The 23,644-nt window shown below is 40.4% G+C and overlaps 4 protein-coding genes across 10 annotated transcripts in view; 1 reads left to right on the forward strand and 3 right to left on the reverse strand.

The window, feature by feature from the left end:
- LOC117479373 (serine/threonine-protein kinase WNK2) overlaps positions 1–695 on the reverse strand; it is a 40,157-nt gene extending 39,462 nt beyond the window's left edge. For 2 of the 3 annotated variants that reach the window (XM_034126314.1, XM_034126313.1), the window contains exon 1: positions 170–695. The gene's annotated coding sequence lies outside the window, so the exon portion shown is untranslated. The remainder of the gene's footprint in view (positions 1–169) is intronic. The other variant, XM_034126316.1, reaches the window with a different exon arrangement.
- A 485-nt stretch (positions 696–1,180) lies between these two features.
- Positions 1,181–9,673, forward strand: LOC117479570 (ninjurin-1-like). The gene is made up of 3 exons (XM_034126650.1): positions 1,181–1,196; positions 6,858–7,095; positions 9,509–9,673. Exons 2-3 carry the CDS (start codon positions 6,903–6,905, stop codon positions 9,649–9,651), a joined length of 336 nt encoding a protein of 111 aa, XP_033982541.1. The 5' UTR covers positions 1,181–1,196; positions 6,858–6,902; the 3' UTR covers positions 9,652–9,673.
- Positions 9,674–11,916: 2,243 nt separating this feature from the next.
- LOC117479555 (caspase recruitment domain-containing protein 19-like) lies at positions 11,917–16,784 on the reverse strand. 5 transcript variants are annotated; one of them, XM_034126632.1, is made up of 7 exons: positions 16,548–16,784; positions 15,850–15,888; positions 15,138–15,283; positions 14,836–14,992; positions 13,944–14,012; positions 12,908–12,973; positions 11,917–12,760 (listed from the first exon to the last, which is right to left on the reverse strand). In XM_034126632.1, the coding sequence occupies exons 3-7, from the start codon at positions 15,219–15,221 to the stop codon at positions 12,636–12,638; spliced, it is 501 nt and encodes a 166-aa protein (XP_033982523.1). In that variant the 5' UTR covers positions 15,222–15,283; positions 15,850–15,888; positions 16,548–16,784; the 3' UTR covers positions 11,917–12,635. The 5 variants fall into 5 exon arrangements, with proteins under 5 accessions (XP_033982523.1, XP_033982522.1, XP_033982520.1 ...); XM_034126631.1 differs by having other exon boundaries at positions 16,460–16,784; XM_034126629.1 differs by lacking the exon at positions 15,850–15,888 and having other exon boundaries at positions 16,563–16,784.
- Positions 16,785–17,223: 439 nt separating this feature from the next.
- On the reverse strand, positions 17,224–21,885 carry LOC117479362. Its single transcript, XM_034126290.1, has 5 exons — positions 21,489–21,885; positions 19,727–19,915; positions 18,812–18,959; positions 18,184–18,351; positions 17,224–18,087 (listed from the first exon to the last, which is right to left on the reverse strand). Exons 1-5 carry the CDS (start codon positions 21,571–21,573, stop codon positions 17,748–17,750), a joined length of 930 nt encoding a protein of 309 aa, XP_033982181.1. The 5' UTR covers positions 21,574–21,885; the 3' UTR covers positions 17,224–17,747.
- Positions 21,886–23,644: the final 1,759 nt, after the last annotated feature.

Below are 23,644 nucleotides of genomic sequence, written 5' to 3' on the forward strand. Positions count from 1 at the left end.
AGGAGCCATTAACGGCGAGGGAAACGACAAGCTAACTGGCTCTGACGTCACAAGTTAACGTTAAGTTGATTCAGAACTAACGTCTGTTGCTAATATACCGTAATAGCTCCGGTAACAACGGTTAGCTACAACATTAAATGACACTGAACAAAGATGGGACACGACTTACCTAGGTTTAAAAAGCGACCAAACAACCTCGGCTACACTCTCGTCAGCTTTCCACGACACATACGGACCTGTCAGATGTTAGAAAAGCCCCGCTAACGTTAGCAGATTGTCCATTGCGTTTCAAAGGTGCACTTTAAAACGCCCTATCTGCATAATGTCCACGTTTTCACGTACACAGGCAACCCCAAGGGCAGCAAACAAATCCGGGTCCAGCTAAATCTTTGCTAAGTGATCAAAAAACCCATATTGACGATGAAAAAAGACGAATATATTGTATTTATGTCCTTTTAAATCCTCGCATCCTTTTCCTCGGGTGCAGCTACAGCAGCTCACGATGCCTCTCCATGGTGCCTGCTGTATGCGGAGCGAGTAGTTAAACACCAGTAGGGCCGCTTTAAGACACGGGAGATTTCTGTGTGACTACCTCCCCTCGGTAATTAATTTACGCGGACAACAGTTTTTCGCTTGCTACCCATTAGGTTAATACAACGGTAAGGCTCACAAATGTGTTTCCCATTCAGCTGCTCGCTTGGCTCCACGCCCCTGGTAACGACTGGAGGGACCGTCCAATCACACAGCACGCTGGGACACCACATTAGACCCCACTCATCTGTTCAGAGTGACACATAGATCACATACAAATACTTATTTAAAGGCGGTCTAGAATCAATTCAAGTGATTGACAAAGCGGATAAATGATTATTCTTTCTAAAAGCCTGTTATCGTCTGTGTACATGTATTTAATTTCTCTCACGCCCTTCACCAACTCATCCAATCACGTGTCTCTGCCTCTCACTCAGAGCTCAACAGCCTGCTGTACAATATTTTTATAGGGATCTAATTTTGTAGTGGGCAAATACTATTTAAAAAACCTCTATGTGATTATGCTGTTCTTCCAACAGACAATGCTTGCACTTCCCCTACACTTTGCTTTGCAGCTCAATTTGTCAGAGGTGCAGCTGAGGTGCAGTAGCCTATACCGCACGCATGGCGTGATGAGCAGCAGCAACAGGGGAAGTGGGACTGAGGTAAGACATCCGAATCGATTTTTTTTTCAGAGAAGGGAAATCCTGTGTTGTGCTTTAATATGCTAAATGTGAATACATTTTAGATACTGGTATAATAAGAGGTGGGTTGAAATTAGAGAAGCCTTGATGGATTATTTTCTGCTCATAAAGGTTTTTATTCTTGTTTTTTGCAAACTGCATCCAAAACCATCAATAGTGCAATCCAACAAGTGCCACAAAGGTGCTGAAAGACATACCTGTAAAATGGAATTCTATGCAGCAGTCATGAATAGCAACATTGTCAAATTGACATGGTCATATCATTGTTTGGATTTGGTCAAAGAGATGTTGTGTCGTTGCTGCATTTTGATGTAAAATGATCCTGTTAAAGTATCCACCCAAAGTTGTTTCTGCATTTTAATGCCACTTCTGTCCTGTTCTCACATTACATGTCATCTATCAAGGGGGGGATGGGGTTATACCGGGTTATACATAAACTTTGCAGATTAAAAATGATGTGTGTACACTCGGAAATAAATGAATAAAATAAAACACTAAAACATAGACCTTAACATCTGGTGCAGGCATGCAAGGTCAGATGACAGTCCAGTTCAGTCTAGGAGTGAAGCATTGTTGGCACCTGAAGTGCCCTAATAAATAGTGAATGCCCTTCTTTGTTTCCACTTCACTGGCCAAATTGCTCAAACAAACACATGCAATCTCAGAGTTTACTTTTATATAATGTCACTCTGCTTCATGCCACAACAAGAGTTCTAATTGTGTTTGATGTGACAATTGAAGTTGCCATTTGACATTCAGTTACAACATATAGTGGCTTTTTGAGATGCAATTTCACAGGGCAAGGAAATGGGCATTGCTACATCATCCTTGTCTTTATAGTGCCATTTCAGATAGATCTGTGTGTGTGTGTGTGTGTGTGTGTGTGTGTGTGTGTGTGTGTGTGTGCGTGTGTGTGTGTGTGTGTGTGTGTGTGTGTGTGTGTGTGTGTGTGTGTGTGTGTGTGTGTGTGTGTGTGTGTGTGTGTGTGTGTGTGTGTGTGTGTGTGTGTGTGTGTGTGTGTGTGTGTGTGTGTGTGTGTGTGTGTGTGTGTGTGTGTGTGTGTGTGTGTGTGTGTGTGTTCCTTGCAGAGCTCAGCCAACAGATGCATAACATAATTCCCTTACGCTCAATAAAATAAGCAATTGTTTGTATTTACAATTTGTCTCCTTGTGTGAGTCAATACGAATGGAATAAAACCATGGTCGGCAGAATGAATATCTTTTATAGAGACTTTCCACAGCCTTTTAATATGTGCTTGTGTTACACTGTAATCTGAGACCAATCAGATTATGTGTCAGATGTCAGTTCGTTGCCAGCACATTCTTCAGCATGTCCTTGTAGATTTTACACTGAAACTTTCCCTAATAAAATGTTTCTATCTCTGATTGCTATATTAGCGGAAAAGACCACCCCTATGAAATAGCCATGTTATCTTTGCCCTGTGAAAGGCTGTAAAACTAAAAGCCCTTCAGAGAATCATGGAAATTAGATTTACAGTTAGGTCGATCCTCATCTGGACGAGGGCCAGAGTTTGAGGTGAGTGAGAGAGAGAGAGAGAGGCTGCTGATAGGACATGATGGATGAAATGGAGAGAAGTGCTGATGTATAAGAAAAAAACAAACAAAAGGAAGGGAAGCACACCCATGCAGCTATTGATGCAAGTTCATTTTCTTTTTTATAATGTTGCTAAACAACAGCATGTTCATTTAACTGAATAATAAATGCAAGGTCTCACCATGCCTAAGTGGTGTCTTGCATTGTTGCTGCAAAGAGCTTTCTGTATGTCAGAAACAAAGTGGTACAAAGCAATAGTCATGACATACACTCACAGTAACTGACACGCAGGTATTTAGCTAAGCGGTAATCAGTTAGTGCGACGATGTGGGAAAAGTTTAGGATTAGGTGTGCAAGTTGAATGAGTTCCTTTCTTTTGCCTGAAAGAAAGCCAAGACTTGAATTGCCTTTTGAATACACACTGAACAAACTAGTGTTTATGGTTCAATTAGATTGAGGTTTAATCTCAGGGTTATAGAGATTGATTTCAAAGCAAGTAAACCATTGCACTGCAACTAGGCATTAGGCAGACAGTTATTTATAAAGGGAGATAAATTATATTCCCCTGCTGTATGTGTGAGAGGGGTACATCAGCTTTGTATGGAAAGAAGTAGCATTTTATTTGTTTAAAAAACAAAATTGGCGCTAGTTTAAACCTCGCCCATCCTCTTCTTAAATGACTTCAGTTCATCACTTCGGTCCACATTAATCACTTTAAGAGATAATCTTTAAGTTAATTATCTGACAATCTGATTTCATTTAAACAATTTTTCTTTTATACTGCACACTTGGACACCTGATCTGAGTCTGCAGAAGGCAGAATATGTTAAGTTTTCCTGTCTGAATACATCTCCTATTCCACATTGACACGAGTTAAAAACAGATTCAAACAACTTGTATCATTGTCTTCCCTTCCATCCTCACCCTCCTCCTTTTCTGTCTCGGTGGTGTGTCCCCTGAGTCTTTTTTTAGACAAGGAATGCAGTGTGAATAATTCATCACCAAAATAATGATTGAAACCAAGGAGCAGTACAGAGCGATTTACTTAATGAGTACCTTTGGTTTTGGATTGTGCAAAATAACAATAGATCTGTAATGGCCGGGTGACTGATGAGCGCTCTGCTTTCAAATGGGAAAACAAAATGTAAAAAATAATGTGCAAATATGACGTTTACTGGGTGTTTTTCAATTGAAGTGTTATCAAAACGAAAGCCTGGATCAGATGTGTTTTTGCACAGACACATATAGCATTTCGCCATCCCCCTCGTGATAACAGTGTGACATACCATGGCCTATATTTCATATTTTCTAAATGATCTCCTCTGTGATTAGTTGTTATCCTATGTTTTCAGCCATATGATAGTAGTAAAGAACAGGATAAATCTTTACAAAAAGCTTGTACTGAATGAGTATGTGGCCCTTAACCTTGACCGACTCAATACTAAACCGATTATGTACGTCAAAAAGATTTCCTTATGTGTGCGGGTGAATTTCTGAGGAAATCCATTTGCCGTGTTGCCAGACATACTGATTGCATTTTTACAACTAGTGATCTCTCAACAAGCATTATCTCACTGTGGTCTGTTGACTTGGGGATAAAGGGCTGTCTCTGAAAAGCGTTTGTCAGTGTTTGAGAGCAGAATGGCTGACCCTGACACGTCATGACAGTATGCCATTTGTGGCATTTGGCACAACTCACAGTCACAAGGGCACTACACCACACCACGTTGCTTTCTCGTGGACTGTAGGGAAACATGTTTTGAAACACTGTCTAATTCCTTGTTATGAGTCTTACTATGGGGCATAATGGCTCAGAGTGAAAAAGATTTTGAGAACGCCCATGGAGACGATTTTTGAAGATTTGCTGGATGTTGTCAGGATGTCTCTGAAGTGTTAAAATAAAGCTGTGCTAGATTATAAAAATGAATGACATAAACTGAAATGACAGGTATGCTGCCAGATGAACAGCTTGGCCAGTGACATGTGTAATCCATGTCCAAAAGGCAATGGCTCATTAATGGAATTAAACATGGCTTGTCCAGTGGTTATCACCAGATTAAAAATAACTCTTCCAAAAATAATTGCTGCTACCAGAGCTCTTCTCTTACCCCCCTTCACCACAACTTCTGTAGAGTTAGTACTTCCCCCTCATACATCAACTTAACCAAGCCAACTGATTGTTGTGAATCTCCTGAATACATTGTAATTCAGCTGTGGCCTTCCCTGTTGCAAATTAGAGGGTACATCTCCTCTTTTCTATATCTCTGGAGCAGTGGGAAAACAGTTCATACAAGCTTTGTGGTTTGGTTAATCCCTGACAAACTATGCTCTCTGCAGCGGCAGGGGTGTGTTGTGAGAAAAAAAGGGAACGCTTCAGTGTCGAGGAAGCGACTGAAAGCACTGCTGATTATTTTATGTTCACAGAGAGTGTGCTAGGTTTTGTCCTTGACAAGACTGAATCCTTAGCGATAGTGCTCAGTCATAGCTGAACAGTAGCTATAAGTGGTTTGTCGGCAGCAGTGCTTCAAAGAAAGGAGTATTTTCATTATTTGTAATGAACAAGCAGAGTGTTTATCCAGCAACTGCATGGCCACTACATTTTTTTTTTCAGTGCAGAGTCCACTAGGATGAAGTATACACAAACACCAAACGTAGCCCATCTTGTTACATAATCATCACCCACACAAGAATCAATGAAATAAAGAATTCAACGCAAAACTAAGAATATTTATTTTATGCTTTTGGTTATCACCTGTTGATCACCCATATAATGCAACCTAAATTAATCTCCTTTTCTTAGCCCCTGCTTTATAGATTATGCAAACATAATTAATTAACTGCTGTGAGTTTAGGTCAATTTAGTTTTATACTTTGAACACGCAAGCATGAACACATCACACCTATTCTGGCTTCCCTCCACTGGCTTCCTGTCCATTTTAGAGTTCATTTTAAGATTTGATTGTTTGTTTTTACATCGCTCAATGGGCTGGCCCCTCTGTACACCCCCTCAAGGACTTTGAGTTCGGCTGATCAGCTGCTGCTAGTAGTCCCTAAAACCAAGAAAAAGACCAGGGTAGACCGAGTCTTCTCAGCGGTAGCCCCCAGGCTCTGGATTGACCTGCCCCCCCATGTCAAATTGTCGCCCACCCTTCAAACTTTTAAGTCCCGCCTGAAGACCCACCTCTTTTCCCTCGCTTTCGAGTCAGTTTGAGCTGTTTTATCTATTTTTATGCTTTTAATGTCTGTCCATAGCCTTTATGTGCCTTTTATCTATTCTTATGTATGCCTTTTATCTATTCTTATGTGTGCCTTTTATCTATTATTGTAATATTATATTTTATTATAATGTTATGTTTGCTGTGAAGCACTTCGGTAAACCCTCTGTTTTTAATATGTGCTATATAAATAAAGTGGATTGGATTGGATTATAGTAAAGTAGGATAAATGAACAAAACTGCATTCGTAAAATGGCGGTTCTGGGTTTTTCTCAGGGCAGTCATACAGCTAACTCTGTTATCCTGCTTTCAGAGACAGGTGTTCATATGAGCAGGAAATGACTGATGGGTCACAGACAGTATCACTCACCACCAGTATATCAAACAGACTGCTTTGATCTGATTATGTCAACAAACAGTGGAGAGCTCACAGCAACACACAATATTGTAAGCTCTGAGAAAAAGAAAATGTGCATCATTTAGAAAACCACAGCAAGGAAAAAGCCTTGATTGCTGCCCATGCTGACTTGTTCAGGTTCAGCGTGTTTTAATGGATCTGTTACCAGTGTTTCAGTATCTCTCTGCTGTACTAATGGATCTGTTTTCAAAGGTCACTTTTCTGTAATGGCTTGTTGTGCTAATTAGGTCAGAATGATAACCAGATTGTCAACATCGATGCACAGGAAGCACAAAAGTAGCGGCAGTATCATCATCATGCTGCATGTTGCTCTATTAAGAGAACAAAATGCAGCACAGAGCAGCCTTCCTGTTCGTTTGCAAGCCTACTTCTTGCAGGTGCTATCTCAAAGCCACAAACATTATCTCTGTGTCGGTTACTTTCTTCTCTCCCCAGGCCTCCCGTCCAGATGCTGGGCCCCGCAGCCCAGCCCCTCTGAACATGAACCACTATGCTAATAAGAAGAGTGCAGCGGAGAGCATGCTGGATGTGGCTCTACTGATGGCCAACGCATCCCAGCTAAAGGCTGTGATGGAGCAGGGACCAAACTTCTCCTTTTACATTCCCATCATCACTCTAATCAGCATCTCCCTGTGTCTGCAGGTCGCAGTCGGAGTCCTGCTCATCTTCACAGGTGAGAAAATTGTGCTTTTCTTTGTCTGGTAACCTTCACATCTCTCAACCTTCACGAGCCCTTTGTGTGTCTCTTATTAAGATTCACCAATGTCAAGTCCATGGCTCCTGACAAACAACTCATTACCAGTTGGACTAGCTGTAACCATGGAAACAAGGCCTGACACCAGGTCATAGTTTGCTAGGTTTTAGTGCTGCCGTCAGCACACGTGGGAGTTGAAGGAGGGAGGTTACTCTCTATACGTGCGTGTAAACGTGTCAGTACCTGTCACTGCTCATGTCTATGCATGACTTACAGTAAATAAACAACTAAATAGAAAAGTGCCTTCTATTCACTCATTCAGCAGCCACATCTGGTGTTGGAAAAAAAATAGGTGCATTGAGATGGAAAGATGAGTAAAGATGAGAGGCACATTGACTCATCTTAGCTCCAACCGGCAGAATAAATAAATGACTGTTTGTTAGTATCCTCTTCAAAACTGAAATACAACAACTCTGATGGTACAACGTCATTTCTCTCTCTTTCTCTCTCTATTTCTAATGTAAAATAAATTTAATTAAATAAAATTGAATTAATAAAATGTAGGTGATTACCCACTCCAATGCTTGGTTTATTTTCCTTAACTTGATTTCATATATATTTATAAAATTGAGATACTCATAATTTACCCCTTTGTAAATGTGCTGTGCGCACAAAAAAAAAACGTTATCATAATCCACGCTAAAATAAGATTTACTCTTTTTGTTTTTGTATGTGAAGGATCACATGTCAGAAGAAGGTCAGTCAACATGTGAGAGTCATCACACATTCATGAACGCCTGCCCCCTCTGACCCCCCTCCATCCACCAAATCTTCTGACTCCCCCCGACCCCCCCAGAAGCCCCCCTCGTTTCCACCCGAATATCAAACACATCTCATTCTCATCGCTCTTTTCACCCCTCTTCCTTCATTTTCTTTGACTGCTCTGAACCCCGCTGCCCCCACCATCCTCCCCTCCCGTTTCTGCCGATCCAGCTCTGTCTAATGGAACCAGTGGTGCGTGATGTGAGCAGCCTACATACCACCAGCCTTCCCTAACCCCACTCTACCCCACTCTACCCCACCCCAGGATCACACACAACCAGGCGGGGTCTTTACACCGTTTAACCTTTGGTAATCTCCCACAAACATACACGTACCGTTTTCCTGGTGGACACACACACATTAACCCTGAAATGTACCTTAGTTCTCTGTCTCATCATTGTAGCCAGTGTCTGTGATGATTAAGATGACAACTTGTACTAGTTATTTTCCATTATTTTTTAGATCAAGGTGTTTATTAGGCACACATGAGCAAGTATGTCACACAGGAAATACAAGCTTCCCCTGTTCAGTTCACTCTTCCCTGTATTGTTTTTTCTGTTTATTTCCTCGTGCTTTGTATCAAAAGCTTGTTGTCATTGTCTGTATAGAATAACTGCATATCTACATTGATTAACTGATATTTTACATACAAGTATTTGAATGTTAGGTTGAAGCTAAGGCCAATGAGTCAATGATGGTACAACAGGTTTAAAATGGATTAAAAACATTATATTATAAAGATGGTTTATTAATTGTATACATTCCAACTATAGATCTGAAAGTTATACTTGTCTTCAATGCTACACATATAACTAAAAAACGTGTAACTTATAACAGTTTATTGTGTTTTGTTGTCCTGAGCTCTACCACTAACCACTGTTCTCATTGACCTAAAGTCTCATAGACCTCTCTCTATATCAAAAATAACAATAATTTCCCAATCAACACATTGTTTGCCCATTTGATGAATTTGCAAGCTCAGAAGACAGGTTTAATTCCCTGTTATAATCAAACTGTAATAAAACTCAGAAATCCAAATAGATTTTTGGGGATATTTGAGAGATTATTGCTGTTATCAGTATAAATACACATCATATATATATAGATCTGATTAATCAATTGCTTTTAACTAGGTTTCACAAGTTAAGTCTCTTATTCCCCAGACAGAACTTGTGCAACATCTGAAACACTTTATCAATTCCAAAGTGTTTCTAAAGGCCTAGAAATGGTGTTTGGTATGTTTTCTGAGCTTTTAAAAGAGTATTTTTTGCGGAATGTAAACGGTATTCTGCGCAGCTTTCACTCAAAAAGGTATTAAGCAAAATAGCAGTTTAGACAGGGAAACACTGAGTTTAATGACTATTTTGTCCTCATATGGCCTTGTCAAAGTTTAATAAACGATACTCCTGCATTTTTGTGTGATTACTCATAGAGCCTTTGAATTTCTCAAACTCCCAGAATTAAGTATATATGGATTTATGGTTGTAAGCCAAATCCATGGAGAATCAGCTGGCTTGAGTCCCAGAATCAAGGAGACTGTTTAATTATATTTTTTTGGTTTTGTCCTCAGTTCGATGGAACCTGAATGATGAGCAAAGGCATTGGAGGCTTAACATTATGGAAAACTTGACCACATGTCTGGTTTTTATCATATTGGTTGTCAACATCTTCATCACAGCATTTGGAGTCCACCGGCCGAAGCAAAGCAACTAAAAAAGACACAAAGATACACACACAAGTATTCTCTACATTTTTGCCGCTCACATACATTCTTTATGCTCAACCTCTTTCTCACTCACAAACAGGTATTTTCTCTCCTGCTTTGCTGTGCAGTTGTCTGCTATAGACATTTATGTAGTCAGCATGTTTTTAGGCCTCTCCTCCCCTGACCTGGACTGCACAATCCCCTACCTGACCTACAAACACACTGACCTCTCCAGGCTCTCTGAGAAATTTCCAACAGAAAACGACTCACAAAAACTAAAAAACTACTACTGTTCATTTACCAGAAAAACATTGTCCTGCACTCAGAGAAAACAGCGAAAAAGAGAGAAACATCAGTAGTGACAAAGGGGTCTGGAGCTAAACAACACAACATTTGTTACAAGTGGACAAACAGGAAAGTGGAGACAACTGTGCTCAGAGACCTGTGACCTCACACTGTCTGTCTCTTTGTTGAACGATAGTGACCCTGAGCGCTGGCCAGACACAAATGCACACACAGAAAAACACACGCATACACACACATGCTGACAGCAGAACATGCTTCCATTTTTAATCGCCAGTGATGACGTGGGTGGAAGATGTCATGGTTCATTTCCAGACAGCATGAACCAAGAGGTTTGATGGGTCTGCTGAGCAAATGTATTCGGTGAAGGGTGTGCCTCATCTGACTCAAAGCACGTACCATGCACCTCCACAGCTTTAACCTTACCAATACATCTGCCCCCGACCACAGGCGTCATGCCTAACATTCAATTATAACAATGTTTGGTTGTGCCATGACTCTCTGTGCTCTGAGCAAAGATGGAGTGTGTCTGTGGTTCTCTGGACCAGCAGCAGCTGGTGAGTCAGAGTCAACACAGCACAGACCCCAGCAGAACTGCTTGTTAAAGTGGAAGCCTTAATTAGACTGTGTTTCAGAAATGTCACTGAAACCCCAATTAGAGTCGGAGCAAATGCTCATTTTATACACTTGAGTGGTTTAACACAAGAACATAAAAGCAGCTTGGGCCTGTTTCATGTAATCACCTGAGGAATATTCATGTTCCAATCTATAATTTCCTCAACGTTACTGTGACAAAGCACCTTTTCAGATGACAAACCAACGTCATAATCTCATCCTTTTCCTCCTCCACAACTATCATTGGTAACCGTGGAAACAGCCAGACGAGACAAGAGCCAGATTGATGACACACACAGCTCCACTCAGGGCAGATCTGTGGACTGATATATATACATTATGTATGTCTATGGCTCCTATACTCTGCTTGCTCCATCTCAGTCCTGGAGTTGAACATGACCGGCCCTGTGGGGGACCGACATCAGAGGATGCTGGTGATCATGGAGGTCGTGCGCTGCAGGACAAATAATAGCTCCCTCCCCTCGTGGGAATGTGGATACCAGTAATCGAAATGAACTTTCACCCTGGTGACACTTCCAACCCCCTTCAACACCTCCCTCTCCCCTTTCCACGACTTCCATCTCTCATCTGTTGCTCTCTCTTTTCAGACAAGAGAGGGGCGGTAAAGTGCTGCTTAGTGTTGCAAATCTCCCGATATCAGGCACCTGAACTCTCCTCCACAGCTGTACTGTATCATCTCCAATGTGGCCTTTTCTCTACTGATTCATAATCCTGTAGGAGATACTTGAAAAAAGGCTTAAAGTGAGTACAAAAGGAATCCGCCCTTCACACAGGTCCTTTATTAACAATTGACAGTGTTTAATGTAGCATTTAATTAAAGTTGACTCTAGTCATTCAATCAATTTAATTGTCATTATTAATTAATGAAGGCTGTCTGTTGCTCCAGTTTGTCATTGTTATAGCACACCAGAACATTTTCCATCATCCTCATGTTTCCTTCTTATGGTGCACTGAATGAGCGAGCGGCGCCCTCTAGTGTCTCTACGGATCCTGTTCATACAGTGAACGTCAGATTCATATTTTGTTGCTTTCTACATTTCTTGTTGTTGTAATGCTCTGGGAGGACTGTGATTGCCTTACGTTTATTCACTCATTATCTACATGTCATTTTCAGTTTTGCCATTGAGGGATGCAAGTAAAAGAAACAGATGTAATAGTTGTTCTAAAAACTATTTTTTTATGTCATGTTCACATTGTCAGACATATGAGAGAACACGGCACTGCTCATTACTGTGATTTTAATTGAATGCTAATTAATTGTATACATTTCTGTGTCTTTTGTTGTCACTCTTTTGACATACTGTACTACATAAAAACAAAAGATACCACTCCAGTTGATGTCAGCATTTGCTTTAATTGAGCAAATCATGAAAATGATTACAGTGCACTTTAGTCATTAGATTTCCAACAGCACCATCACAGTATTAATAAAGGCACTGAAGTGTGTGCGTGGTTGGACATATCTATTTTGTGTTTGAGAAACTGTGGTACACCAGAGCTCACAGGCATTTTCATTTAGGTTGCCTACTTAGTCCTCTTCTTCTTGTGTGTGTCAACAAGCTGTGTTTGATTGACATACCGTACTTCCTGTTGGTTTAGGTGTACCTGTTCGAGAGGGACAACCCTCTGTCATTCGTGTTGATGCATATTTTGTAGACATGATGCGATTCCCTGCATAGCTCCACCCAACTTCTACCTGAGCAGTCTAATCTGTCTGTGTCTGTGAGTATTTGAAAACAGCTGTGTGGGTGTGCAATTTCTCAGTTATTATTCCGCTTCATTTTAGCTGAAAATGTGATTGGAATTATTATTGTTTTTTACGCACAATAAATTCAGATACGATTATTTCCAAAAATCCATGTAAAGCAACGTCAGCTGTGGGAATTTCAACACAGAATGACACACATAATGTTGGCTTCAGTTTAAAAAACAAGTCAATTAGTGCTTACAAATGCGTGTAATTTTTAGCTCTCAAAGTGTGTATGAGTTTGGCACAGCAAAGTGGCAAATTTCACAGCTTGTTCTTCTCACAGCGCCTCAAGCAATTCAGCATCTAACGGTCTTCTTTTTTTCGCCTGCCAACCTCCGAATAGGATATAAAAACATCTTTAGCGCCTTTACTAAATCTTGCTGCTGAGCAGTGAAGAAAAGGGCTGGTGCTTCTCAGTGTCTCACCCTCTGTAGGCAGAAAGAGGGGAAACATAGAGTATTAAGAAATACATAGAGAGAGTGGTTTAGAAGGAAACAACACAAAGAGAGGAGAACATTGATATTCAAAGGTAATTTAAAATGTCCAGGGAAGTCTGAACCCTCTGTATGACTCACCTCCGTAATAGTAGAGCATTGCAATTCCAACTGCAAAACTGAAACAGCTCAGGAAGAACATTGGTCCTGCAAAAGGAAAGGAAATAGATAAAGTTCCCATCTGTGACATTGACACCAACAACACTAGAATATCTGATCAGCTGGTGGGCATTCAAAAATGTGTGTAGTTTGTTGGTGTCTTCTAAATTATTGGTATGAAGTAAAACAAATAATAAAGACAACATGGCAATAATCCAAAGCTGCTCTGTGCACAGTTTTCTTGTTCACAGTCATCATCAATCTTTTCTTTGTATGAATTCCGATTGGGAGTCATTCCTGATGACCTGTTTTCTCAGCTGACACACCTTTGACCCAGTGGAAGCGCCCTGACTGTTCAAAGGAATGCCGCACAGAGGAAGCTGTTTTTGACCCACAAAGCCAGCGCCGTGAATGTAATGGGATGATGAATGGGGCAGCAGCGTGGAGCAGCAGGGGCCACATTGTGATGCCAGGGGTTAAAAGGTTCAGCAGACAACTATGTTTGTAGAAGAACAAAGCTAAGTTGGGCTTTAGGGGTTTATCTGACAATCAGTGAGGGGCACAGAGGCACGGACAGTAAGACCACCATTTAAAACAAAACACACATCCTACTCATACAGCAAAATAAAACTACTACAACTGCAGATTCAAAGTTGTATTTCAGCCCATTAACCACAAATTATCATTTTTTTCTTGTCATACAAACAAAAACATCTGCTGCAAAGTTTTAAGAAAGGTTTGAGAATGATTTAATACTTTCTAGGTAGCAACCGGTGTCTGTTTATGCCAGTATACAGTCAATTTATTTTGCACAATATTATCCTTATATTCAGTTATGGTCTCTATCTATTTTGCAATGGTTTCCTGTTGCATCCTGTGCTTAACGCTGCCCAAGACGTTTGTGATTAATAGCAGATGACTGTATTTACAATTGAACCTCAAATATATATAAATAACAGAAAGTGTATTTATTGATCTACAGTACTCAGAAGTTGTGTGAGCTGTTGATTAGATGTACCTCTGTCATTCAGCACATATCGCTCTTGGTGGATCGCCATGGTGTTAGACCATTTTGCATCAGACGTTTCTAGAACGTAAAAGAGTGAAAAATAAGGTCAACCCAACACTTTTAATATGAGACTATGTTTAGTCACATCCACTACTTGCACTGCAGTCCAGGCAACACACTGGCTTCCTTCTTTTTCTTGGATAGGATAAGCTACATTAGGCCAGACAGGCAATTACACAGCAGGGGATCCACCGATATGGGCCACCAGGGAAGTTACAAGTGAGATCTGCCAAACCATTGCACTTCAAATGTATTGGATAACAACATGACTTTGAAAAAAAGAAGTGTAACTAACTTTATGAACAGGAATTTACAAGGGCATGAACAGACCTTTTCTCACTTCCATTTTCAGGACCAATTTTTAAAAAAGTAAAGCAAGGTGATTTAATTAAAATAAGGCTGTAACAATATCAGATTATAGCTAAATGGTTATTGTGAAAATAATTCTCAATAATAATATCGCAATTTAGAATATTTTGAAATATACCAGCATAAATGCTAGCAGTCAAATTTGACTTTTTTATTGTGTATTTTGTCTCTTTTTTGGCTTTTAATTACACTCATTTGTGTGTGAGACATTGAGTAAGGAGAATGCAAAGAAACTTAAATATAATTGATAAAATATAGGTAAAAAGCGTTGGGTTGTTAACACAATATTTTCCATCTGTATTATAAACATCACATGATTTAATTGTACAAATCAGGTATATTACGACACCCCTAACATGACCACTGCAGTAATTCTACTGCACAAGGAATTACCTTTCCGTTACACTACTTCAATACATCTCTGTGAGAAACTTCATCTTAAAAATACATTAAGATCTGTCTTTGTTTGTACCTTTCTGTATGACTCTGGTGGGCAGGCTGGAGTAGACGTCCTCAGCGTGGATGTGAAGTCCTCTGTAGAATTCATGACATGCCTCCTCGCCCTTCCTGTGCAGGTGCTTCAACAGCTCGGCTAACCGCACCTTGGTGGGAACGCTCAGCTTCCTGAACTGCAGGGGGGGACACATAATGAAATAAATAACTGTTCACAACTGTATACCTACACACTGTGCCAGAGACCAGGTGCAAAGACATGATCACTTTTCAAACAGGATGTTTCATGATGGAATAGTGTCAAATGTTAACTGTAGTGACCCCGTGGGCTTCCTTGTCACTGAGTATCTGGGGGTAGATCCTGTTTAGCTGCAGCACCAATCTGTCCATCAGTTCAGTGTCCATCCTCTGATCCGAGCACAGGAAGTGGGCGTCCCTCTGGAGCTGCTCATGGTAATCGTCAATGTCTAGTCAAGGACGATAGAAAGCACAACATTAAAGACAAACTTAAAAATGCACACTACACTACATTCAAACTTTTTTAATTCATATAAATTAAGACATTGGTGATCTAAAAGCTGCATGGGCCATTGTGTGGAGTTCACATCAGGTCATAAACGTATGACCCTGTTCAATTAGAGTATGCTACAAAGCTCTAATTGTAGGCCTGCAGATTTTATGTCTAGTCTGACAGTAAGTAGTTTCTTGGTAAGCTGGTCTTGGCACAAGTCTTGCTCTGAAAATAAATAATTAAGAGGTTTATTCTCCAGTTTAAAGGTAAATACAGTGGCTGTAAAATTGTCCATTTGACAACACTTAATAACAAATTTACTCGAAAGGGTGTGCTTAAATAAAATAGGCTCTTACATTTGTTTTAACAGGAAGGTCTGCAGTGAATAAAAGTGTGTTGAAGTCCATGTCCTTTATTGACTGCTGGTTAAACTTGATGATCATTTGTGTATGTATTTTGTAAACGTTTTTTGAAGATACAGACTGATTTCAAAACCAATCCCACATTTTCCTACGAACTCACTGTTGATGTCGATCTCATCTCACTTTGATGCTTTCAACACTGAGGAATCAAGAAGGGTATCTTAGTGACTGAAGTTAATGTTCAATATAAAAGAAGATTTCCTTTTCAGTGTCCATTTGTTAGTCTTTTAGTTTACATGTTCCAACAGTCTATCTTTGCCTTGTGAATGTGGTGACATCCAGCATTATAATTTCTGAAAAACATACAATTTACAAATTACATTTTTATTCAATAAAACTGGCAACACCTTTAAAACAGGTGATAATATCCTACTAGAAATAAATAAACAATATGTTTTGTTAAAGTAAATAAAGATCACATGATCTAAATGTCATATTTAAGGGCAGTTATTTTGAATACTCTTAAACTAAACATCAGGATTAGATATGATTGACAGTAAAGCATGCATATGTTTTCTAAATGGCTGCATTACTATTTAATTGCATCGTTTACATATAACTGCTTGTTTTGTTTTTAGGCTGGATATCTGAGCAGAAATATGATCCAAACACTTCGTCACATTAAGCCAAAAATGAATGCTTTTGATAGCACATTGCTATAGCACCAACAACATTTACAAACTGTAGATTATATGCAACAAGTGGCGCACCCAAACAGCACAGCAGGCGGCCAGTGATCCTCTGTATCCTTGAAGTGTGGGTGCAATGATTCCTGAAAAATATCCCAAAACATTTTACCCATGTTTCACAAACCTGTCATACTGAAAAACAGACTGGGGGACGTGCTTCCGAGCCTCCCGGTAAAACTTCCTGGTGTCCCCGGTGTGACGGTCTCTTTGCTCCGTTACATCAGCAAGCGGCGCCGCCTGCCGGGGCCACATGACCTCCGAGCCGCGTGGTGAGTATCCTGTGCTGAGCTGACAGGCAGATTACCGGAGCTAAGCCTTCTTTTACTCACCCTGAACCGCAGAGGTGTCAATTATCACTTTCATTTATTCCCTATTTTCCTTTATTCTAGTTTCAATTAGACCTGTTAATGACATATAATAAAAAAGAGAATTATTAATAATCATAATAAGAACATTAGGCTTAATAATACTCACTGTTAATATTATTTATATTACTATTAGTATTATTAATATAATCCCTATTATTATTAGTATTATTATTACTATCCCTATTATTATTCATTTTTGTGTGACTAACCCTATTATTATTCCTATTATTATTATTTAGATTTTACATTCTTACATTTTTGTATGATTATTATGTCACTTATTCCTGTGTGTTCCTGTGCTACATCATTACTCAGACAAAATCACTGCTGCCACCTTATCACGTTAGCTTGTAAACATTTACATTAGTCCCTCAGAGGGAAAGGTACACCATTGTATGATGTAATACAATTCACTTGTTATCAGTAGAAGTCTTTCATTTATTTACATTCTTTAAAAAATAACACAGTATTATTTACATTGTGGCCAGTGCTCCCCAGCTGATCTCCACACCCACCAAAGTGAGCCTTGACATGAGTTCTCAGCTGCCTGTAATGTTTTGTGAACCCCTTTTCCATAGAACTCCTTAGTGGTTAACTTGAACCAAAACATAACAATATGACTTGTTTCTGAAAAGCTCTGTTAAGAGCATGAAAGTCCCTTGACATTTAAATTATAGGGGTTGTCATCCAACAAGGCCAGTGTCCTGAAAGTGCAATGGCTCTTCTTTTCAGACAGAGGGCACTGTGCCATTACATTTTTTCAAAAGGCACATAAGTCTGTCAGATCAGTATGCAAATAGAGCCTTCATTCATACAGTGCAGAACTGCAGACATTATATTTTCAACAAGATCAGGAATGTTCAGTTATTATTTCCTATAGTCCTCATTGTACAGACCAATTCATTTGGCCGGTAACCAAGTCTTTGACTGATGATGGCATCTCACACTGATATAATCCGAATGGAAAATTCTTTGGCAGGGTTTATATTCCTTGTGTTGGATTCATCGGTGATAGATGGGCTCACTCCTGACAAACTGCTCTCCCGTCCTCCATACTGCCTTACGAAACCAGCTCTGCTCACTGCTGAGATCTGCAGGTCTGGATTCATGGTTTGGCTGGAGGATTGAGGAGGATCGCTGAATTCAGGAAGACCAGACATCTTTGCATATTCTAGGTTTGGGTGTAAGAGAGGCTGGTTGTAGTCGTAGCCTGGGAGAGTATAAAGTGGAGGAGCGGGGCCATATTCACGGTCAAGACCATAGGAGTACTGCTGATGACATCTGGAAGAAAGGACAATAAGTTGTTTTTAAGTGTGGTCTACACACATATTGACGTTTCTTTTTGTTTGTTTAAGCAAAAGTCAGCCTAAATCTCACCTGCAGGCTTGCATGTTGTCGCGCATGGCTGGGTTTTCATGGTCCCAAAGTGAAAGCACCTTCTCCGGGGTGTTGTTGTTGTTGTTGTTCCTGCCTTTATGGCTGTAGCGAGACCTGTTGTCTTCCTGATGTTGGGGCTGCTCCTCCCACTTCCACATATCTTGCTCCCTGTTTAAGAAATATATTTAAACATGCATATCAGTACTTCAGTTCGTGAATGCATTACAGAAAACTCACTGATAACTCATTTTGCTGAAAATACTTCCACATCAGTAATGCCAGAAAATACTAGTGTGGGTTTGGAGCTGTCTTTTTGTGAGTGAGTTTCATTTTTGTCTCATGCAAGAGGATGCTCATGCAGGTAAGCGGATGATACGGTACATAGATCTGCTTATTCTTTCACACTATTGCCCAGATCTTTATGTAGCGGTAACACACTATGTGCCAGCATAAGCAAAGAAGACAACAAGCCAGTGAACATGTATGTAAACAGTGCTGGCTTTAAAAAATATATAAGAAAGGAAATGTTTTAAACACATTAGAGCTCCAGTGAATAACAGTGACTTTAAACTGCAAATTCTCCATGGTCACCTTGATTTTAACTTATACTTGTGTTATGGTATCTCACCTCTCTTGCTTTTTCCTTTTGTCTTCTCTCATGCAGTCGACCCAACAGCAGGTGATGAAGGCCATGGACATGAAGAGGATTATGGCCGCGCTGATAATGGATGCCAGAACAGCCACACGGAAACCAAAGTCGTCATATGTAGGCAGAGCTGGGGTGTGAGAGAAGAAGAAGAAGAATGATGACTGATTAATCAACTTTATTTCAATGTCATGCACTTAAAGTTCCATTTATCATTCTGCAAAATCTATGTACAAGTCTGCCACTGCACATAAACTAATCTCACAAGTATTTCATTATTTTTGACCAGAGGAGATTGGCAGATTTTCTACTTTCCAACAAGAAAAGGACAATAAGATCTAAATCCCATTTTTCATTTATTTCCATTTCCCACCAGCTTCTTTTCTCCCATGATGATTTATCCTGAAACATAATTAAGATCCTGCTCTCCCCTTTTCCACTTGCTCATCAAAACAGCGGCCAACTGTGCACCTGCCTGAAATTATTCCTCTCTATCTCCATTACCATTAATATTCTCCTTTAATGAGCTTTATCCTCAAGCAAGACATCATTTTCTCTCAAATGTGTCCTCACATCATTTAGAAGAATTCATTATGGCAAGCCAAATATCAAGTATCTTTATGTAACATAGCCCACAGCCACAATGTCTATCACATGATGGTTAATATACAGTATATCCCATTTCCTCAGAATAATGAGCAGACAGACAGTTCAGGGGAGGTTTTGCAGCCACTGCAATTCTCCCAGTAAAAGTATTTTGAAGATTAGATTACATATCACTTGTTAGACGCTTTTATCCAAGGATGTATTCTACACACACACTTTTTAGTTACAAAGTGCATAATTAAGAGGCAATATTTCTAAATGAACTGTCGGATCCAGGTCTTAGTTACTCACGTTTACAGTAGGTCTCGCCCACCCAGTGGGGGCTGTTGGTGTCCATGACGCACTTCAGCTCACTTCCAACCAGTTTGTGTTTGGCTGGGCACTGCAGGGAGATGACTGTCCCCACCGTGGTGCCATTGCCCTGGATGATCCTCTGGGTGCCCAGGGCAGGCAGGATCATGGGTGCACACTGAGCCTGATCTAAAAGAAAAAAGTTAGAAGTTCGTTAATCATTAAAAGTTCAGCTAAAGTTTGAATACATGCATAATTCATGTATCTTCAAAAGAAATGTGTTTTCCCAGAGATGAACCGAGGACTCTGAATGCAAAAGAAGCACAAAACTGTTCAGGGTGAACAACAAAGAAGAATGGAGCACTGCAGATGGGATTTAATGTTGGATGGGACAATCATTCCACAGCTATCAGCACTGAACCCCTGAAGGGCTGCACAACGATGTGTGACAAAACACTGTCCGTCCCCTTGTAACCGCCTGGTGCTGTGCTGCATCGGATTCTAACAGTATCGAAACAGGAAATGTGATAAAGCATTAAACAAAAGGCCTGCAAGGCTGGTGGAAACATAAGGGCCATCTGGAGCCATGCTAAACAACTGGTTATCATACAGCACAGTGCTCAGCATATTGGCTACAGGAGGGGAGGTCTCACTGTGTTAGCTCGGTACGTCAGCAGTCTGGCACGGAGAACCAACAACATACTGTAAAATCACTTCATCATGACACAAGCTGTTGGGTTGCAAATAAAAACAATGACATCAAGTCGGTGATTTCCAGCACGACTGGGACGGATAATGTGATCAGGCCAAGTCCAAATCTGCCTGTTTACTGAGGAAACGCTGCTACTGGTGTTCACTTTAACCAATACACTTATGGCATTGGAGAGATTTTGTAGTTTTCCTCTTTGTAACTATTCACTGGAAGAAAATATCCAAGAATGTGATGTTCTTCCTAGGGGCTGTGCACCTATAGGAGAAGAATGTGGTGCACTTTTATCACCACAGGGGGCTTGAAAGCACACTAAAGGTTTGTGGTGTCACAGACAGACAGACAGACAGACAGACAGACAGACAGACAGACAGACAGACAGAGATGAGGATGAAGATTTACACACACTTCTGATCAAATGTAACAGTGACACTTGTAAAGATTCAACTGGGATACTCTCCTAAGCATTAAGCTCAACATGTTCACGTTTATGTAACATAGGGTTGCACTTAATAGCCGATAGATAGAGAGCATTACTTTTATGTAATGTATGTGTTTGTGTCAGAGAGAGATGTTCAGTGCATCAGTTTCTGGTGTAAAGCCACCAGTGATAACTCCCCTTTTCACTTCCTTTTTTCTTTCTAAAAATATGCGTAGATTATAAGATCTAGAAGAAAGGTGTGCATGATGTTCATTTACTTGCCAACAACTATTATTATATGATAGAAAGTGTATTCACCTATGCAATTTTTGTACAGACCCATCAAAAACAGATCAAATCTGTAATGCATACCTTGACTATTATTGAAGAACACTAACTTTAAAACTAGAGGGATATTACAAAAGATAAATTAAATCTCAATAAAAAAATGCAATGATCTTTGAATAAAACTTGTAGACAACCCTCTTACAAAATACGTGTAATATTCTAAAATACAGGCCTTTCTGTTAATAATAGAAGTAGAGCAAAGTGCCTAAAATAATTATCCGTCTCACACACCTCCATATATGCTCAACTCGAGACAGCATGTTGAATCATTTCATCGTTTTTACCTGAATTATTCCGGTAACGGCTGTCATCTTTGTTGGTAAGATCAGTCCGGGACACATCTGCTATCGAAGCTGTTGCCGCTGACATGGTGGTGACTGACAGACGACCCCCGGTCCGCTGTTTGGTGTGCGTAAAGACTGCGCACCGGAGCTCCTCTGTGCCCGGTACAGGCTAAACAAGTCGGGATTCCGTTGGACTGGAGTCGTGCGTGAGCTTCTCCACCCGATTGTATTCGTCCCTCTGCCTTTCAGTGAGCAGCCTGTCATCAACAGGGTCCTCCCACAACGCTTTCTCACCGCAACATCAACGTGTTCTAATTCCCCGGTTTGGACAGGGGCAGGGGCTCATGATGGGAACTCGAGAGTACGAAGAGAGCTGAAGTGATCGGTGGAGACCTTGTTGTTGACCAAACAAAAATGACTTTGTGAATTACACAAGGTCAGATAAAGTTAGATATATGCACGTTAGTGGGCAGGATGTGGCACCGCTGCTCGGTTTGATACGTGATACTTCAGACAGGGTTGAACATGATCAAAAGACACGCACATACTAGGCTACGTGATGTAAAGCTCATTTTAAGAAATGTGGGGCCATTAAGAAACATATTTTAGACTGCACTGTTCCCAGTCCTAACTCCAGTACCCACATTTCTTTTGCAAAAACAAGGCTTAAGTGTGAGTTTTAATTTAAAGGGAGCTACTTTATGAACAGATTTATAGCTTGATTGTCCAAACTGGCATCATATCTGGCTATCACAGTATTACATTTATGCTCAACATCAGCTTCAAAATATACTCATTAAATAATGCTGGCAAGTTGCAGAAGTGTGCCAAATACAAAGGGCTAAACATCATTTATTGATAATATAGTAAAGTGTCTTATACAAGGTGGAAGAGGGAATGACAATTGACTGCTCATTCTAAAAACTGTCCCTGTAAGTAACCACACTTCTCTGTTAGGAGACAGATGTGTTTTGTTCCACTTGTCTGTCAGTGTCTCACTTTGTCAGTTGAGATAGACTTGTGGTGAAGGTGATAACATGTGACCTAGATGATGAATCATAGATCTACACACACACGCACGCACGCGCACACGCACACGCACACACACACACACACACACACACACACACACACACACACACACACACACACACACACACACACACACACACACACACACACACACACACACACACACACACACAATAGAACACGTAAATCCTGCTCCCTCTGCTCACACATAATATGGAGGTCTCTCTTCACTTGGCATTCTCATCTGAGAGCAGCACTTTCCCCTTGTTCAAACGGCACGTCGGCCGGTGTAATGTCATTGAGAATTCTGGGCATGCATGAGACTGTTTCTGCTGTGGGTGATAAGTGTCTCCACAGGCGCAGTCCTGCTCACCTGAACAAACCCCCACAACACCTCAGTCACACTGGGAGCCTCTATTCAGACAGCAGTTTTCTCATCGTTCATGAATGCATTAGCATAGCTGATTAAAAGTGTTCATACTTGAGACTCGAGGACTATGTAAATGCTCAAGAATTGTATTCAAAACTGTACTAAAACAGGCTGCTTAGTGTTCCTTATGGAGAAACCCTGTCCTTTTTTAAACATGTCAAGTCAGGTGGCAGAGGTATATGTTTGTTGAACAAATGTTAATTGCTTCAACTGAACTCTAATCAGATAGGCATGAAAAAAAGTGTCCTTGCGTTTCGTAATGTGTGCAGCTGTACTGGAGAGGCTTGAGTTCAGTGTTCCCGCATATTGTTGAAAGAAAGCCAACCCCTGAACAACGTTTTGGAAAATCAACTGCTCAGTGTCCACAGACTACAAATGTTTGAGAATATGTTTAGATTACCTTGAGCAGAGAGAGAAGATAGAGAACGGGACACAGTGGAAGAGGACATTTTGAGAAATTAGTGATCCAGTTTTCTCTTCTGATTTGGAATCGGTTGCTCCAGCAACAGTTAGTGTGTTCTGTCAAAGTCTCAACGGGTACAGTTTGAACCCTCAGTACTTTCCACTTAATTCTCTGCAGGCCTGTGTTCTCTGTGTAGTCCAATAGACAAAAAGGAGGCGTCCTAATGAAGCCTGGGACAGTCAACAAAGCCCTTTTTATACTGTATTAAAAAGGGATAATGCTGTTATTGAG

Source organism: Trematomus bernacchii, unplaced genomic scaffold (genome assembly GCF_902827165.1).
Source record: "Trematomus bernacchii unplaced genomic scaffold, fTreBer1.1, whole genome shotgun sequence".
Classification (NCBI taxonomy): domain Eukaryota; kingdom Metazoa; phylum Chordata; class Actinopteri; order Perciformes; family Nototheniidae; genus Trematomus; species Trematomus bernacchii.

Coding starts and splice junctions, on each gene's coding strand:
- LOC117479570 (XM_034126650.1), top strand. CDS start 6,903: ATGAACCACTATGCTAATAAGAAGAGTGCAGCGGAGAGCATGCTGGAT. Junction 7,096..9,508: donor AGTCCTGCTCATCTTCACAG/GTGAGAAAATTG, acceptor TTTTGTCCTCAG/TTCGATGGAACCTGAATGAT.
- LOC117479555 (XM_034126629.1), bottom strand. Junction 14,993..15,137: donor GTGACAAGGAAGCCCACGGG/GTCACTACAGTT, acceptor CCCCCCCTGCAG/TTCAGGAAGCTGAGCGTTCC. Junction 12,974..13,943: donor ATATGTGCTGAATGACAGAG/GTACATCTAATC, acceptor TTCCTTTTGCAG/GACCAATGTTCTTCCTGAGC.
- LOC117479362 (XM_034126290.1), bottom strand. CDS start 21,573: ATGTCAGCGGCAACAGCTTCGATAGCAGATGTGTCCCGGACTGATCTT. Junction 18,960..19,726: donor GGGCGAGACCTACTGTAAAC/GTGAGTAACTAA, acceptor CTCACACCCCAG/CTCTGCCTACATATGACGAC. Junction 18,088..18,183: donor GACAACATGCAAGCCTGCAG/GTGAGATTTAGG, acceptor CCTTTCTTCCAG/ATGTCATCAGCAGTACTCCT.